The sequence below is a fragment of the Cryptomeria japonica genome, chromosome 5 (assembly GCF_030272615.1).
Source record: "Cryptomeria japonica chromosome 5, Sugi_1.0, whole genome shotgun sequence".
Classification (NCBI taxonomy): Eukaryota; Viridiplantae; Streptophyta; class Pinopsida; order Cupressales; family Cupressaceae; genus Cryptomeria; species Cryptomeria japonica.
In genome coordinates this window covers 7786753-7803344 of record NC_081409.1, presented here as the reverse complement: position 1 = coordinate 7803344, position 16592 = coordinate 7786753, and the positions used below count along the sequence as shown (strand labels likewise).

The following is a 16592-nucleotide window of genomic DNA, read 5'->3' as shown; positions in this document are numbered from 1 at the left end:
GGCACCTTGCAAGACAATGCTTCCAGTAGATGGTGCTGCAGATTTCTTAGACTGATTTGGGACCCCAGAATTATTCTTAGTTTCAGTTGGATCAGTCAAAAGATTGTGGGGTTGTATTGGCATTGCTTGAGGACAAGCAATCTTTGGGCAAGGCGGACTGTAATGTCCCCAATTTTCAGGTTCTCTAGCAAGCTTAAGTAGCTGACTCTCTGGGTTCACATCAGCGTGTTCAGATGAGTAATCTGATGTTTTCGATGAGCTTGGTTGGTTTATTGGAGTTATACGCCACTTTCCGAAGCGATTTCTGGCCTCTGGATTGGTCTCCAAGAATCTTGGAGAAGCCATCTATTTTTAGTAAGTCAACCAAGCGGCCTTGTTTTCTATTATTTATCATCAGGATCACTCCAGTGCGATCGGAATTCAATTCCGATGTGTTCTGACAAGGTTTCACAAATTTGGTGCATTAATGAATTATTTTAATTATTTTACTAAGGTTGCTTAAATTTAATTAAAATATTTAATTCCAACCTTAGTGTTATAGCTCGTTGGAACCGGGGCAAAAAGTTTTAAATCTTGGGCGCATAAAACAGTGACCTTGAATGTCAAAATATTATTATATTATTGAAAAGGTCATTTTTAGAGGAAAATGGGAGTTTAAATTAATAAAGTGACTATTAAATTAAAGTACATTTATTTATAAAGTCACTTTATTTTAAAAGGTACATTTTATTCACTTAAGAGGGAAGTGATATTTTTTACAAAAGAAGTTATTTATCCCACATTTGTGGTGTCTTTGGAAATGAGCCCAATGAGAGTTATAAATAAAAGCATTAAATGCAGATGGGGACATCTTGGATAGTGTGTATCTTGGTATTGGTGATTTCTGGAGAAATTCTGGAAATTTTCTGAGGCATTGGAGGACGAACAACCTCTCTTGCAACATTTCCTACACCTGTGAAAGACAAGGTCTAGGGAATCAAAAAACTAATAGGCATTGGATGGCTTGTCTGGCATAGATATTTCAGCTGGGATGTAATTGCTGCGCTTAACAGGTATTCATTTAAGTTACAGCCATTGAGGATTGATGTTGCAGAACAACTTTGTCTTAGGGAAGGATTTGTGTTGACTGGAAAGGCAAAGTAATTACAGTCGCAAGTAAATGTCCAGTTAGGAAAGGATGCAGGGTGTTTAATGACTGGAAATTCCCACTTATCTATCATTGGAGTTTGCTAACTCAGATGGCACGAGTATTGAAGGACTGTATTTGTAGATTAAAGTGTCTAAAAAGGGGGTCGATTCATATCTGTTTAGCAGCAACACGATACCGTTAGGTGAGCTCCCAGTCAGCCTTCATAACTGCCGGTTAACAGCACTCAGGCCGCAACTATCTGCCTTGACTGCGTGGTACCTTGGGCCATGATTATGAGGGAAATACAGTAATCAAGGGTGCCGTACAGGTTGTTGTCTAGTTCCAGTGAGGTGACTTGCTTTTGGCTGGGTCGTGGGATGGTGTATAGCTGTGATCTGCACTGGCAAATTTCTGGTGTTAAGCAGTGACTCAGTAATAATCTTCAGCAGTTTGGTTAACAGGTTCTTTGTATGAACTTTGTGAATGGGATATTGTGTATTTTTTCTGTTGGAGCTGAATGTTTATAACCTGTAATAATATCATATATTAGGACAAAATACTTGGAGTTTGAACTTAACTCAAAGTTCCTTGATAGCTGGGTAATCATTGTTTATGAACTTAATTGTTAGAAACTGTTGTTTCATTAATGCACGAATATTGAAATGAAGAATGGTGTCCAAGTGTGTGCTGAATGAATGATTAATTGCAAAAAACCAAAACTAAAATGCACCAGGTACCAACATAACATCAGATCATTTCATTAAGAAAAAATCAGAACAAGGGATACTGCACTGTAACTGTTTGACAAAATTCTTCCAGTCAGTTAGTAAGGGATTTGTGGAAAATAGGGACAGCCTATTACAGTCTCTGCACAACTGGTTTCAGATGTATGTTTGCACAAAATCAGAGCGGGTTTCATGGGCCTAGGTGTACAAGTTTGAGGCAGGACACTTGTTGACTTGCACAACACATCACCCTAAGCGGTTTTGAGACCTTCTACTACAAAGAGGGGCAGGTTTTAAGGCTTGTCTTGCACAATTCAGAGCACATTTCATGAGTTAATCCACACAACACACTCATGAGCGCATTTGAAAGGGATCCTTGCACATAGAAGAGGGCGTAAATGGAGGGTCACCTTACACAAACTTGGGTGCAAGGGCACTTTTGAAGTATACCCTTGCTTAGCTGGTTTAAGACATGAATCTATACAAGAGGCAAGTGCATTTAGAGTGGGGTCCTTCACAAAATGCTAGGCTTCAAGTGTCTTAGAGAGGGTAAAGTGCACAAGACAGAGGAGTGGGCTTAAGATACATGTATGCACAAGCATAATGTGAGCGCATTATAAGGGGTACCTTGCACTAAATGGTGGAGCGCATGTGCAAGGTAGACTTGCACACAATTGATTTAGAATGTATATGAGATGTAGTTCTGCACAAAATTCTCCCCCCTAGCTTGAGCGCATACAAGGGTTGAGCTGCACAATGATGATGCTTGAGTGCATCTAGGTGGGGTGTTTTCACAAGAAAAGATAGGTGCATATGACATAGGTGGATGCACAAAACAAACATACTGAAGCCCACTTGAACCAACACTTAAAGAATTTTCACATGACTTTAAGCATAATGAGGGTGGCCTTAAAGGGGGGTCCATCATACAACATCTAACCTTGTGAGCACATTTTAAGGATTCACATACACAAAGCCCCCCCTGGAGCGCATTTTAAGGATGCCTTTGCACAAGAATGCATGGGGGTGAGCTTGATACTAGTGCGCATTTTACCCCCATAAACCTTGCACAATTTTATACACACTAGAAGGGGATTGATCCCCTAGACAAATTTTGATGATTTTTCCCACACCTAGGTCTCACAATACAAATTTTGAAATTCATGATCTTAAGGGACTATGCTTGTAGTTCTTGACAAAACAACAAGCATACTTTCCACTCCTTACACATATATCGACCCCCAAACACATCTTGCACCTCAACAACTTTCAACATTGATGACCTAGCAACCTTAGCAACATTGACAACATCCCTCAATCTTGAATTGACAAATCATACCTCCTCTCACAAAGGCTAAAACTACAACTAAGAAACTACTACCAAGCCAAAGATGACCAAACTAAAACACCTAATCGAAGCAAAAAGTGGGGATAAATTTGCAATGGGGTGTGTATGTTTGCAAAATAACAGTACCTCCTCTGGAAATTCCCATGGGCGAAAGGATTGGGCATCTCATCTACTTAACATTGCAATTTATTGATGCATAATGTATAGGGAAGATGAATCTCCAACAATATTTCTCCACACATTTGCCTCTCCTGTATCTAGAAATTCTCTGTCCTTGTCAATCGCCATGCTAGTGAGTTTATTTGCTTCTTTGTTTGCATCAAGTTCATCATATACATGCTTAACTTAAAAAGCTATGAAATTATTCATGAATTCCCAACAACAGTGTAGTATATTGTTTAATTTCCAATTTGGACCTTTGCTATATCTAATGGCATTGATAGTGTTGGTGATGGCCACCAAAACCCAAGAGCACAACCTGCAATATAACCCTCACAAGTGACAGAAGCACAAGCTATCTCACTCGATAGATGAATTGATTTGAGACGATAAAATATGTAAATATGCCTTGCTTATAAAGGCAAGTAGAGAGCAGGTAGAGATAACCATAGGTGGAGTACTTGGCAAGTACTTGCCGAGTTGGTGAGAACTCGCCCGCCTTTGGCTGCCATGAGCAGCTCACAAGTTTACTCACAACTCATTGCTTTGACGAAAACTTGCAAAAAAACCATGAAAACTCACCATTAAATTCACAAAAACTCTTAGAAAACTCGTGGATGTGGTCAAAGGTAGGTTGGATGAGATTTTACACACGATTTTGATGTGGTAAATGCATGTTTTCGAAGCGTTTTTTCCCTTTCAAAACCTACACAATCCAGACAATGTCACAATGAATTGTTCGAAGGCATTTGAAGGCATCTGAGCAGGCTACCAGCATTAGGAATTTTTCGAAAATCGGTCTATTTTTTTTCACATTTTTCCTCTACTGTGTTTTTTTCGTAGATACCAATACAAATGTCTGAAATTTATTTTTTGATTTGCATATTATTTTGTAAAGTTGAAATTTCAAACCTTTTTTTCATCACCCGTATGCAAAATAGGGTTAAAAACTATATAAACTCAAAAAAATAAGTTATGTAGTTTTATATTCTTTATATAAGTTATATTGTTTTATATAAGTTTTTTAAGCACAATATAAAATTTCAGACGTTTTAAAAATTTTATATAAACTTTAACTTAATTTTATATATATAAACTTATCTCCATATTCATATTGTTTATATAAATAAGACATTTTTTAAAAACATTTTTGCATATATGTAAACTTTTAAAGCTAAAAATAAGTTAAAAATATATAAATGTCTGAAATTATATTTTATGCATATGTATTGAACAATCAAATTTTATAGAAAATTCTTCCTCATGGTTTTTAGACTTATTTGATACATTTTGTAATTAAATTTTGCAAAAACAAAAGTGTTTTTATAAGAAATTTCATAAATGCATTGCAAGAACAGGGAATACCATAGGTAAATTTAGCTGTCCTGTGGTGGCTGTTTACTTGTTTGTCTGATAAAATGAATACATGAATTAATAATAGAGATGACAAAGCATACCAGATACAGGAGTAAAATATATTTTACTTGCACATGAAATACTACAGAAGAGGACCAAAGATGGTAAGCCAAAGCTCAAAGTCGATTCAACTAGATCATACTACTTCCCTTGATGATACACAATCTATTCAAAAGATCCGACGGTTGGCAAGAGGAACAAAATTGTCAACCAATTGATGCTTATAACTACCTGAAGCTGACAAACAATTAATATGTAGTCAAACAACCCATATTGTAAAAACATAATAATAGTCGTTGTGCACTATTATACTGGCTGTGAACATTTGAGACATCCTTGACCATCTTAGGGACAACCAGATGCCCTCTATGGCAAGGCAAATTTTTATAATCTTTTAAAAAAATAATTCCTTAATGATATTGAAAGAAATTAAAATGTTGTTTTAAAATTCCTTCATGAATCTGAAAAAATAGTGTTAATTGTTATGTATCTTATATCATTAACTATGAATCTCAATCATGATACGTTTATTGCTGTTATACTATTGTTGCTGTTGTCATGATTAATTTTGATGTCATGTTACTAATATTAGCTGAACTTTTAGAAATCTCTCTCTCTCTCTCTCTCTCTCTCTCTCTCTCTCTCTCTAATACACTACTGTGTCCCTGCCATCTACAAAAAATGGCTTTCAGACTGCCATCCCTAAAACGTGTCCCCTACTATCCTGCCATCTGCCATCCACAAAAAATGGCTTTCAGACTGCCATCCCTAAAACGTGTCCCCTACTTACCTGCCATCCTTGTCCTCAAAACACCATAGACCATAGATAAAAATGGCAGTAAATCACTGGGACGCATCCTCTTCCCCCCCTGAAACCTCGCATTTCCAGGATGGGGATGTCTTCGGGACGGGGATGGGGACAAGACGTCCCCTTATCGTCCGTCCACCACCATCGAGACGCTAGAGACTTTTTGGGGATGTTAGGGACGTCCCAAGAGTCTCCTAGCTGTCCTGGGGATGCCTAGGAGTCTCCCATAGTCCCCACTCAAACTTGGTCCCTAAGAAAAAAATAGTGAATTTTTTGTGAAAATGGAATCCTTTCTCATTCTCTTCATCAAAATATATACATGAAATAGAACATTTGAGTGTAAGAAAGGAAAAAGACATACTTTAAGTTATATTTCATGTATATATTGGTAGGATGTTTGAGAGTGGTTTCAGATCTTTAGGAGTTTTAATCCAGATTTTAGGTTTTAGAAGATTCATAAATTTTCAGACTTAGTCAAATTTCAGTAATCAGCAAGCTCCTATGAGCATTCTCTCACTCTCTCTATCTCACTTTCTTTATCTCCCATATACTCTAGACCTATCTCCCTATCACTCTTCCTCTATCCCTTCTCTCTACATCTCTCTATCTCACTCTCTTCTCTCTCCCCCTAGATCTAGACCTATCTCTCTACATCTCTCTCTCTCAGCCCCTGACCCCCGCAAGGGGTGCTACTCTCAACCTTGTTTAGGTGTTGTCCCCAAACCCCCTTGAAACTATAAATCTAAGCAAGTAATAGGCCAATGATGAATCATGATCATAAAAATCTACATAATACATATCCCTTGGTTGCAAATCTCTACATGTTCATAGTCAAAGCCATAACCAAGACCCCCGCAAGGGGCACTACCCCTTGACCCCAAATCTCCACCCACCATTCTTGTTGTTTATGCAATCATTTCCACGTTTTTTATGTTTTTTACTTTTTTAATTGTTAGTTTAAGAGTTTAAACTTCGCTTAGTATGCCAAAGTTTCATTTGCAATTCTTAATACTTTTGTACTTTGCTCCCGAAGTTCCAAAACTTTGCCCACCATAGTTATTGATCAAATTTCAAATTTTCAATGCAATCATTTTCATGTGTTTGATGTTTATTAGTGTAAACTTTGCATAGTGTGGAAAAGTTTCATTTATAGTTCTTATTATACTTATTCCTTACACATTTATAACTTTTTTTTCAAGTATTATATGTATTTGCACCCCCCCACCGTTGCCCTCCTGCCATCCCCAAACTTAAGCCCTTGGTCAGAAAACTCTGTGGAACACTGAAAAATATTAATAGTTGGTACAAAACAGAGGCACTTGTTGCAATTCGACTAAGCCTTCTGCAGAAAACAATCAGTAAAACCATCAAAGCTAGAAAGGCTAAAATAGTGACAAATATGAAGAATCCCTTTCATGAAACTAAGAGGCAAAAAAAGTCAAAACTTGTAGCTTCTAGTAGCAAAATATTTTTGTCCACTAAAAGTCCTCCAAGAGCGACTTTCATCCTATAGGTAATACCTTCATGGCTTTGGACTTTTGTTTGTTATGTTTTAGCGTTGCTATATCCCAATTATAATGTAGTTTCATTTTACATCATTTTGTAAGCACTTAACTATTAGCAGGCTGATATGGTTCCCATTACCAATGCATATTATCTTCCTTTTCACAAAAAAATCATTGCAGGACTTAACTATTTTAGCTGAAGGCTGACTTACAAAGGGGTGTTTTTTATTAACAGGGAGTATCCGAAGCTGGTATTGGTTCTCAGAGCATGGTGTGATTGTTTACAATATAAATGGTAATCGATTTTGTGAAAACATCGGCAGGCAGCACAAGAGCAATCATGGTTAGTTTTGATTCACAGAATTCAAAAGTTTCTTAGCACAAAAAGAGGCCATGTAGTAGCAACTTCACAAATTATATGCCATGTATTTCTATCTCAGGGTGGTGGAAACAGATTACAAATGAAAGTTAGTTGTCCCTTTCAACAATTTCTTGTTTCCAAATGCATATATCGATCACATTTGTATGAGATGATTTAAGAGATGGTTATGTTATGCTAAAGAAGTCTAGATTTGAGCTTTTCATACAATGCTGTCCTTAAAGATGCTTGTGATCTTTTAACTGTCTGTAATTGGTAACAGTCGGTAGTAACAAATTCATTGTTTTTGAAAAGATGTACTGTGTATGATATACAAATCAGTTCTCAAGAAGCAAAAAATTTAGTTGCCCAAGAGGCTGGTCCAGTTTGTTCTACTGAACAGATTAGTGGTATAAAATTAATCATTATATTTTATACAACTTTAAATCTCTTATTAACTAGTAGATACATAATGCAGACTGTACCAGAAAACTGCAGGCTGCCTTGAGTATTTCATGTTTGATCTAGAACCGACTAGAATACTAAACATGAGGAACATGTTATAATGGGGGATTTATCAGAACATGTTCATAGTAGGGTCTCTTGACAATATTCTCAGAAAACCATAGAACAATTTAAAAGAGAGTCAATTTTTATTAATCTCCTCAAATGACCAAAGTAGATTGGTGGGACTGGAGGGTACATTTAGCGATACTTGAAAAGTATTAGGGTAAAATGAAGCGTAGGACCTGAAAGCTAGACCTAATTCAGCATTCGACAATCATGAATGACAAAGCACTTGGGAACATATGTTACAAATTGTAATTTTTGTTATGTTATTTTCTAGAGTACTGAAGACAAGTGGGGTAAGGATTTTGCTTTGCAACCTGTTTGCTTGAGATCTAAAATTTATCTTCTGGCTTTGTATTTTACAGTGATGTATATTGTGGACTTCCGATCAGCTAGTTACTATCAAAAATGTCATGATCCTGACTGCAGAGGTGAACATCACAAAGACAAGAAGATACAATCTTGTTTCTCAAATTACACTTCTTGGCTTAGCTGTGTTTGTTGGTTTTGCATTTCGTTTATCAACCATAGTTTCACACTGACAAAATGGTAGCAGTATGTGCCAGGATTAATGGAATTAAATGCAATTAAATGGACAAGAGAAGTTAATGTGAACTCTTATTACTTGGTTTTTCTCCACTTGATTGGCTCTAGGTTTCCGGTCCCCATTACGTCCAATTCCAGAGGAAACTATTTGCTGGACCTTCCCAGTCCCAGAAGTTCTACAAATAAAGAATAATGGAGAGGAAAACAGTATGCACAACAATCTTGAATCATCACTTTCTGGTAATGATTATTTTTTAAGTTATGTCATTGATGTACCTTCCATGCCATTCATTTATAACAGGGCTAAAAATGTGTTTGACAAAAGATGTCTTGGAGGATGAAACATGGTGGCAAGAGGTTGTAAGCACTGTTGAGGACGTGGAAAATAAAAGAAGACATTTGGAATCAAGTCAACAGGTGAAACGCTTTAACTGAGGATTTTTTTATTTTCTCATCATATGGCAATGTCTTTCGAGCATCTATAGGATAAAGCTCCATTTCCTGACTGAGAATTAGAAATATTAGGTCAAGGTTAAAATTTATATTTAATGAATAGTTATATGGTCCTGTCATCTTTATTTTTAGTAATTAACTCAATAGCATTGCTCCTAAAGTTTAAACCAAGGTCCTATATGGTTCAGCTATTTTTGTTTGTAATAATTTTTGACTCAAACTGCTCCTAAATGAAGGTTTCTCTATGGCATCTACAAGGTTTTTGTTTTAAGTTAAGCCATTGAGTTTGCATGAAATTAATTTACAAGCCTGTTTTAAGTTTCGCTTATCTGTTAAGCTACTGTGTTGAGCAGGAATGCACAAGCAATTGTAATGATGATGACGACTGGTGGATAGCTGTTGAGGAAGAAGCTTCTCAACTTGAGAAGAGGATAGCATGAAGTTTGGATGAACTCTTTCTCAACATGCACGTGGTGCAGAAAGTGCACTTATCTGAGTGGTTTCATCCATCAACCATGTGAAGGGAGATCCATCTATGATCTTGTTTCTTCTATGAGAAAATTGAAATATTGAACAGAAAAATTGATGGGGCTTCAAGTTTTAGTGAATAGCTATAATTTCCGCATTCCTGATTTAGATGGCATGACCATTGCTGTTATTTTTCTTCCCGTGTACGGGAGGCTTGAAAAACAGGTAGGAGCAGATTTTATTTGTATGCTTCAAAAATTGAATACATCTTAGGAGGGTTGCATATGCTACGTGGTGCTAATCGGTCCAGTTAATATGATGTGTGAAATGTGAGTTATCTCCCATATTAATAAGTTAATGAAGGAAATAGAGTCCAAACTAATTTGCGAGGTAGGGACATTGGCATTGAGTAAACCAGTTTACTGCTGACCAAGGCAAGGAAACTGGGAAACTAATAATGATCAGCGCAGGCTTTCAATGGATGCTGGACCTGACGAAAAATGAAGTGAAAGACAAAAACGGGGAATTGAGAGAAATTAATGTTAACGAGGTTATCACTTCGACCTAGTGAGTAGTGAGGCAAGAAGATAAAATATGCAGTAGAATATCTAAGATTCTAATATCCAAAATATGCAGTAGAATATCTAAGATTCTAATATCCAAGGGGTAGAAACAATAAAAGTGCATAAATCCAAGGATTGTAACTTAGTCTAGATATAGAAAGGAGAGGATATAATCTTTCCAATCTATGTCTAGAAACTAAAACTTGTACGCCTTTTTAGTTTATACTTAATAGGTAAGTTAAAATTGTGAATTGTTTTTGGGGGAAATTCTGATGCAATCGGCATTGCACATGTACACAAATATTTATAATGGTATTTTTTGCTGTTTTAATGATGACACGGAAACATATAATCAACCTATCTGCCAACAAAAAGTGAAGAAATTTGAGCTATTCATTACTGTCATGCTAGACATACAACATGAGAAGAGTTTGTACAATATGTGTGGTTACCCCATCAATGTACTTAAGAGTTTATGACCAGGGGCTTTAATTACAAGGGTCATATCCTTCTCCCCAAAGGAATTTGAGCACCAGGCTTTAGCTGTACAAATTACAACTTGCCACTACACTACACTTGCATGTGCTATAACCCTTGCCTAAGAATACTAGTAGAGTGAAAAACACAATAATGTATTATTTTGTTGCTCAAGTGTGGCCATATATGTAAAATGTATGGATGCATTGATATTCATATTATGATGTGTCCTAAGATTGTTAAGCGTGGAGATTGGCTTTATACATGAATAGGGAGCTATAAGTAATTAGTAATGCAACATTGAATTTCATTAGGAGATGAATGTTGACCACATGCTTAACACATGCAAATCAAATGGTAAGCGCCATATTTTTAAGTCCCAAACATGTGATTAATGTGTAAAGATGTGCCCTTGGTTGATACATTGAGAAACAAATTATGTTTGGAAGACAACCAAATTTATTTCGTTGAGCATATTACAAGTATTGGGCTACTAACAAGGAGATTGACGATAAGCTTTTTCTCACAATATATTAGGTTGATGTTTGATTTCTTTACTTGATAGTATATTTTGAACAACACTTTATTCATCTAGAAGTGTGAGGATACATGATAATTTTGGAATGGCAAGATTGCATAATATCTTTGGTACTAGTGTAGTCCTTAGAGGAAGAAGAAGAAGAGCAACTTAATTAGGATAAGTTTTTCTAAATTGTTAATGGTTGTTTACACAAAGTGAGTTGAGATATTATTATTTGGCAAAGTTGAGGTGGGGTTTTGTATTAGGGGCACTAGAATTTGTATGCTTCGGGATTTTATTTTTTTCCCATAGAACACATCACAACTCTCTAGTGCATCATGCATGCCCAATTTTCAAAAGGTTAAGTTGAGGTTGGAAATACTACACACGACAACAATTGAGGCAATCTCCCAAATAGCCACACCATTTTCTCTTTTCACCTTTAGGTTTAGATAATAAAAGTTTGTGATCACTTGTAGGAGATTTTAGTGGATTTGTCATAGAGATAGATAAATGATCCAACAATTATTTTTCTAGATCTAGATCTCCCACTTATCTAGATCCAAATGTTTGATGCACAAAATTAACATGTAACAATGCTTTCACAAATTTGGTTATGCCCCAAACTTGTAGGACACCTCATCTCAATGGTGTTGTCATTATAGTTAATCCTTGGGTTGCAAAAGTGCTCATTATCTTTGTCTAACATTGGTGCCTAGAAGATCTTCTAGAGTCCCAAAATTTCAATGTTTCTTATTTGATAGGCTTCTATCAATTTCTTTAATCTATTGCAACTTATAGTACATCCAAAGTGCATAGTTCTCTTCATATGCTTTACTAGCATACACTCTACATTTACTAACTCTTTACACTAGGCTAGATTAATTTGTAAATCTAAAATTTATTATATATATATATATATATATATATATATATATATATATATATATATATATATATATATATATATAGTGTTGACAAACCTAACCTTTTTGTATGCTCTTTTTTTATTTTTTAAGAGACCAATAATCCCTCACATTTTTTTTATTTGCTTTATCGAATGCTAATACATCTTTTTATGCCCTGGGTGATCCCACAATATTGAGTTACACATTTTGGCCAAACTTGAAATTGAAATTGAAATCAACATTTTGCGCCATATCTTCACTTTCTAACACTTATAGCAATTGAACCATTAATAATTTGAAGATGAAATAAACTATTAATTTGTGACATTTTTTGTGTAGATTTTAAATATATTTTTTTAAAAAAATTAGAAATAAATTGTGGATAATTTAACATGACTTTTAATAACTTAATTTTTACAGTAATCAACATTTTTCAAAATTGATGTTGATGTCATGCATAACATTTTATATAGAAAAAATAAAATTTAAATTTTTAAAATATATATTTCACACCAATATCTAGTGAATGGATATTTTTTCGTTACTTTTTGTTGCATATATATATTTGAGTTAATTTTAGAAATCAGAGTAATTGTAATTTTGACAAAGGTGTATAACGTCATGCATAACTTTTTTTTGTATGCATATGAATTAACTTATTTTTTAGCTAAAATGAGCATATCTTAGAAAAAATATATTTTTAACAATTTTTTTCTTTATTTTCATATTTTTTCACACGTGAAACAAAGACTATAGTCGACATAAAATGCCTATTGTTATGTTTGGTAATATTGTTATTTGCCAATCTATTAATTATTTGTATTAAGTAGGTTGTCACTCAGATAGTTAATGTCTCGATTGGTTGACAGTTGTGTTTTTGTCGACAATCGTCAAGTTTTTTAAATATGTTGTGTATCGCCAAGGAAAGTAGTATGGTATAGTCAAATCTATTGTAATCCTTGGCTGACCATCTCTGGTCTTCTCCTTTGTAATAATTTCATGTGTGAATAAAGATATATTTTATAGTTGTGTTTGGTCTGCATTATCATTTGTATTAATATTTTTTGTATTTAATTTATCATATATAGTAGTAAACATTTGGTGTCATTGTCTTAAAATAAATTGAGTCAACCTTGAGTTATTCATGCTCGTAGACCCCAATAAAGGTGAGATGAGGTCGCCTAGTGGTCAAGATCAAGCAATTAGGTGATTCACCGACCCTCGACCAAAGGGAGCATAGGGATGAGTCACAACCTGGAAGTACCCAAAGTGTTGGGACATTGGAAGTGGACATGTAGAGGATGCACACGTGGTTGAGAGTGCAAGAAAAGCACTAGAACATAGCGGTTGGAATAGTCCACCCAAGTTCGACACACCTAGAAGTACCTGGAGTGTTGGGGATGCTAGAGGTGGACCTGTAGATGATGTGTGGTTGAGATTGTAGGGAAAGCATTGGATCGTAGCGATCCGAATAGTCCACATGGGTCCGACACACAAGGAAGTAAGCAAGCAAGAAATCAATTTGCACAGTATTGGGAACTTGCCCCTCATCGAGGAATTGAGAATATTGGGACCTGAGTTGAAGACTCTAGAGAGGAGAGAGTAAAAAAGCAAAGAAGGTGACCAAGGTGTAGAAGACGCAAAAGGTGGGTGCGTAGAGATCTCACACGTGGCCGAGAGTGCAAGAGAGGCACTAGAACGCGCATGAGAATGAGGTGGTTCAATCTAGCGGAATACACAATAACTTTAAAGTGAAAACAATGATGAACACCCAAGAGAAGCAAAAACTCCCTAAATTTATAGGGGATAGATCAGAGGATCCTATATGTCGTTGCAAGACCTACATAACAATATGGGAGGCAAATGGTTAAGACGACCAGGAAAACTAGCTTAAGGCATTCTCGACCACCCTACGAGGAATTGCCATCGACTAGTATACAGACCTAGTGGCTCAATACAAAACATCATGGAACGAATTGAAGGAGGCATTTCAAGAAGAGTTTAAACTATTGAGAGATGACAATGAAATTGTTGCAAAAATTTGCAACACTAAGCAAGGGAAGAATGAGAATGTGCGAGCATACAATCATAGGCTCAAAGAATTGTTGAACAAGATGGAGAACTAGCTAGTCAACAGGTTGAAGAAAAGGTGGTTCACTAAGGGTTGATCCCCTCGCTGGGCAAGAAGATGAAAGTAGCGCCTTCATCCTCGTACGTTGATGCTTACAATTGGGCGATGAACATCAAGAGTGAAAAAAAAAAATCCTCTTGAGGGAAGAGGAAGATCAACGATGATAAGAGTGTTGAAGGTAGCAGTGATGAAGAATCCAAAACCATATAGGCCCTTATGTTCAGAATGATGAAAGAATTGAAGGTTGACAAAGGAACCAATAAAGAATGTAATGAGCTATGATGTATTGAGTGCAAAATTGAGGGGCACACGAAAGGTAGTCCTAAAAAGATGTTTTGTGAGATTTGTCAGGTGATAGGTCATTCAATAAAGGAATGTCCATATAATTTGAAGACTAGAAGTACATAAGTACTCTTCACACGGGGAAAGTCTAGCCCATCAAAACCACAAAATGTATTGTCGAGTGGTTATGGAAATCGACGAGGATGAAACTAACTACCGATATGACTCTAGAGGACACCCTATCATATAGTGTCGACAATGTAGTGAACGGGGACACTTTGCGAGAAACTGCCAAAACAACAAAGACAACGTACAATTATTGTGCAAATGGTGTGGACTAGGTGACCATGAAGACACCAACTGCTTGAAGTAGAAGGGTATTAATATGTTGGACGTGGAGGAACATGATGACACAATTTTGACAATCATGAAAGCATAGGCAAAGAAGGTGACGTACTCAAACCCTTGTACAGAGAAGGAACGACTCTGAGAAGCTAGAGCAGAAGTAGAGCAAGTGTTGGCGAAGGAACAAGTAACCTCCAATGGAATTGCAAGTATGTCATTGCGAGAGTATTAAAAAAAATGGTTCGACAGGTGCTATAGACAACCATACCCATGAAGGTGACAAACCTTCTTCAAACCATGCCACAACTGAGAGTGGCAATTACCAACACGATCAATAACGACACAATTAGCCAAAAACAATGTAAACCACAAGAGGAACCGACAGGGAAACCATCACATGAAGGGAATGAGGCCAGTGATTCAATATTGTTGATGGTGAGCATTGAGAGGAAGCCGACAATCATCAAGATGGAAATAATGCGAAAGAAGTTGACCAACACCATCGAGAAGATACTTGGAAATGCCTTGGAAGACCAACACTTTGGTCACTGACCTTCCACTTGGTAGGTGCTAACAAGAACGACATCAAGCCGTTGGGAACATTGATGGGCACAAAAAGTAATGATTGAGACACAACAATTTTACTTGGACTTCGTAGTGATCCCATTGCAGAAGAAGGCGTGCAACGCACTCCTCGGGAGGGGATGGTTGATTACGACCAAGGCAAATCATAATTGGAAGCAGAACACACTCTCGATTGAGAGTGACAAGTGGAAGTACATCATCGACTCGAGGAATTAAGCAAAGAGTAAAGAATTGGCATCCTCCAACTCAAAGTCTAAGGGTGGAGAGTTAGATCTTAATGAAGGGAGGAAAGGCATGGAACCTAACGATGAAGGGGTGCTCGAACTGGAAGATTGCTCTAAAGATGAGATGAGTTCCTTGAATGGACTATTCCACTGGCAAATGGAAGCCTATGAGATATTTTCGACAACATGGAATTTCGTTGAAGCTACAACCCTTGGTGAAGAGAAACCAATGAAAGCATGTAAAGCTAAGGACAATACAGCTGATAGTATGAAGATGGAAAATGAAAAGAAAAAAATGGAGTAAAAATTTAAAAAGTTAAATGGAGGGCACGACAACATTTGGAGGATGATGCTATAAGAATTTGACCATGGCATTCCTTGACCCTCATGTCGTACAACAAGAATTTAGATGTAGGACCTTATGCCACAACAATCTTCCTAATGTGTGAGGAGAAAGGGATACGTGGTCGTATAATAGCATTGAACTATATGAGGAAAAGATTGGTAGGTCGTACATGAGCAAAGCAATAGAGTCATATGGAAAGGAGGATCGCATGTCGTATGAGGGAGTGGAAGGAAATAAGTCATATGGAGGAGATGAAGTATCGTCCAAGCTTGAAAAATCATATGCAAGGGAGTTGTATGAGGGAAGAACAATGTACGTAAGGAGTATACCATATGGGTAGAGACTATATGTATGGAGAAGCAACCAGCCAAGTTTCGAAATGAGTAATTCGTACGTCAAACAAAAATTGCATTTGTGAGCGGTCTGTATAGAGGTGAAAAAGGTGGAAAGAACATGCCATACATGGGAGAAGACGAGGTGCTAGGTGAGCCATACATGACGAAGCCGTATGGAAGAAAGAGAAGGACAACATACGTGAGGAGTACATCGTACAAGCAAGTAGGGGAGGAGTTCGTACAAACTGAACAAAAGACCACACGAGAAGGAAAATGTTAAACATATGATGGAGAGGAAGGGATCGTACACATAAATTTGTACAATGGAGAACGGACTGTATGCAACAAAGAACCTTGTACGCGTGAAAGCCAGAGGCCATACGTGGGCATC

General features: G+C 36.6%; 1 protein-coding gene across 2 annotated transcripts in view; it reads left to right on the top strand.

The window, feature by feature from the left end:
* LOC131077968 (uncharacterized) overlaps nt 1-10301 on the top strand; it is a 286782-nt gene extending 276481 nt beyond the window's left edge. Inside the window, exons 11-15 of one of the 2 annotated variants that reach the window (XM_058015576.2) lie at nt 7326-7433; nt 8384-8449; nt 8673-8771; nt 8866-8981; nt 9371-10301. In XM_058015576.2, the coding sequence (XP_057871559.2) occupies nt 7326-7433; nt 8384-8449; nt 8673-8771; nt 8866-8981; nt 9371-9457 (476 nt within the window). In that variant the 3' untranslated portion in view covers nt 9458-10301. Of the gene's footprint in view, nt 1-7325; nt 7434-8383; nt 8450-8672; nt 8805-8865; nt 8982-9370 lie in introns of both variants that reach the window. The other variant, XM_058015575.2, reaches the window with a different exon arrangement.
* The last annotated feature ends 6291 nt before the right edge of the window (nt 10302-16592 follow it).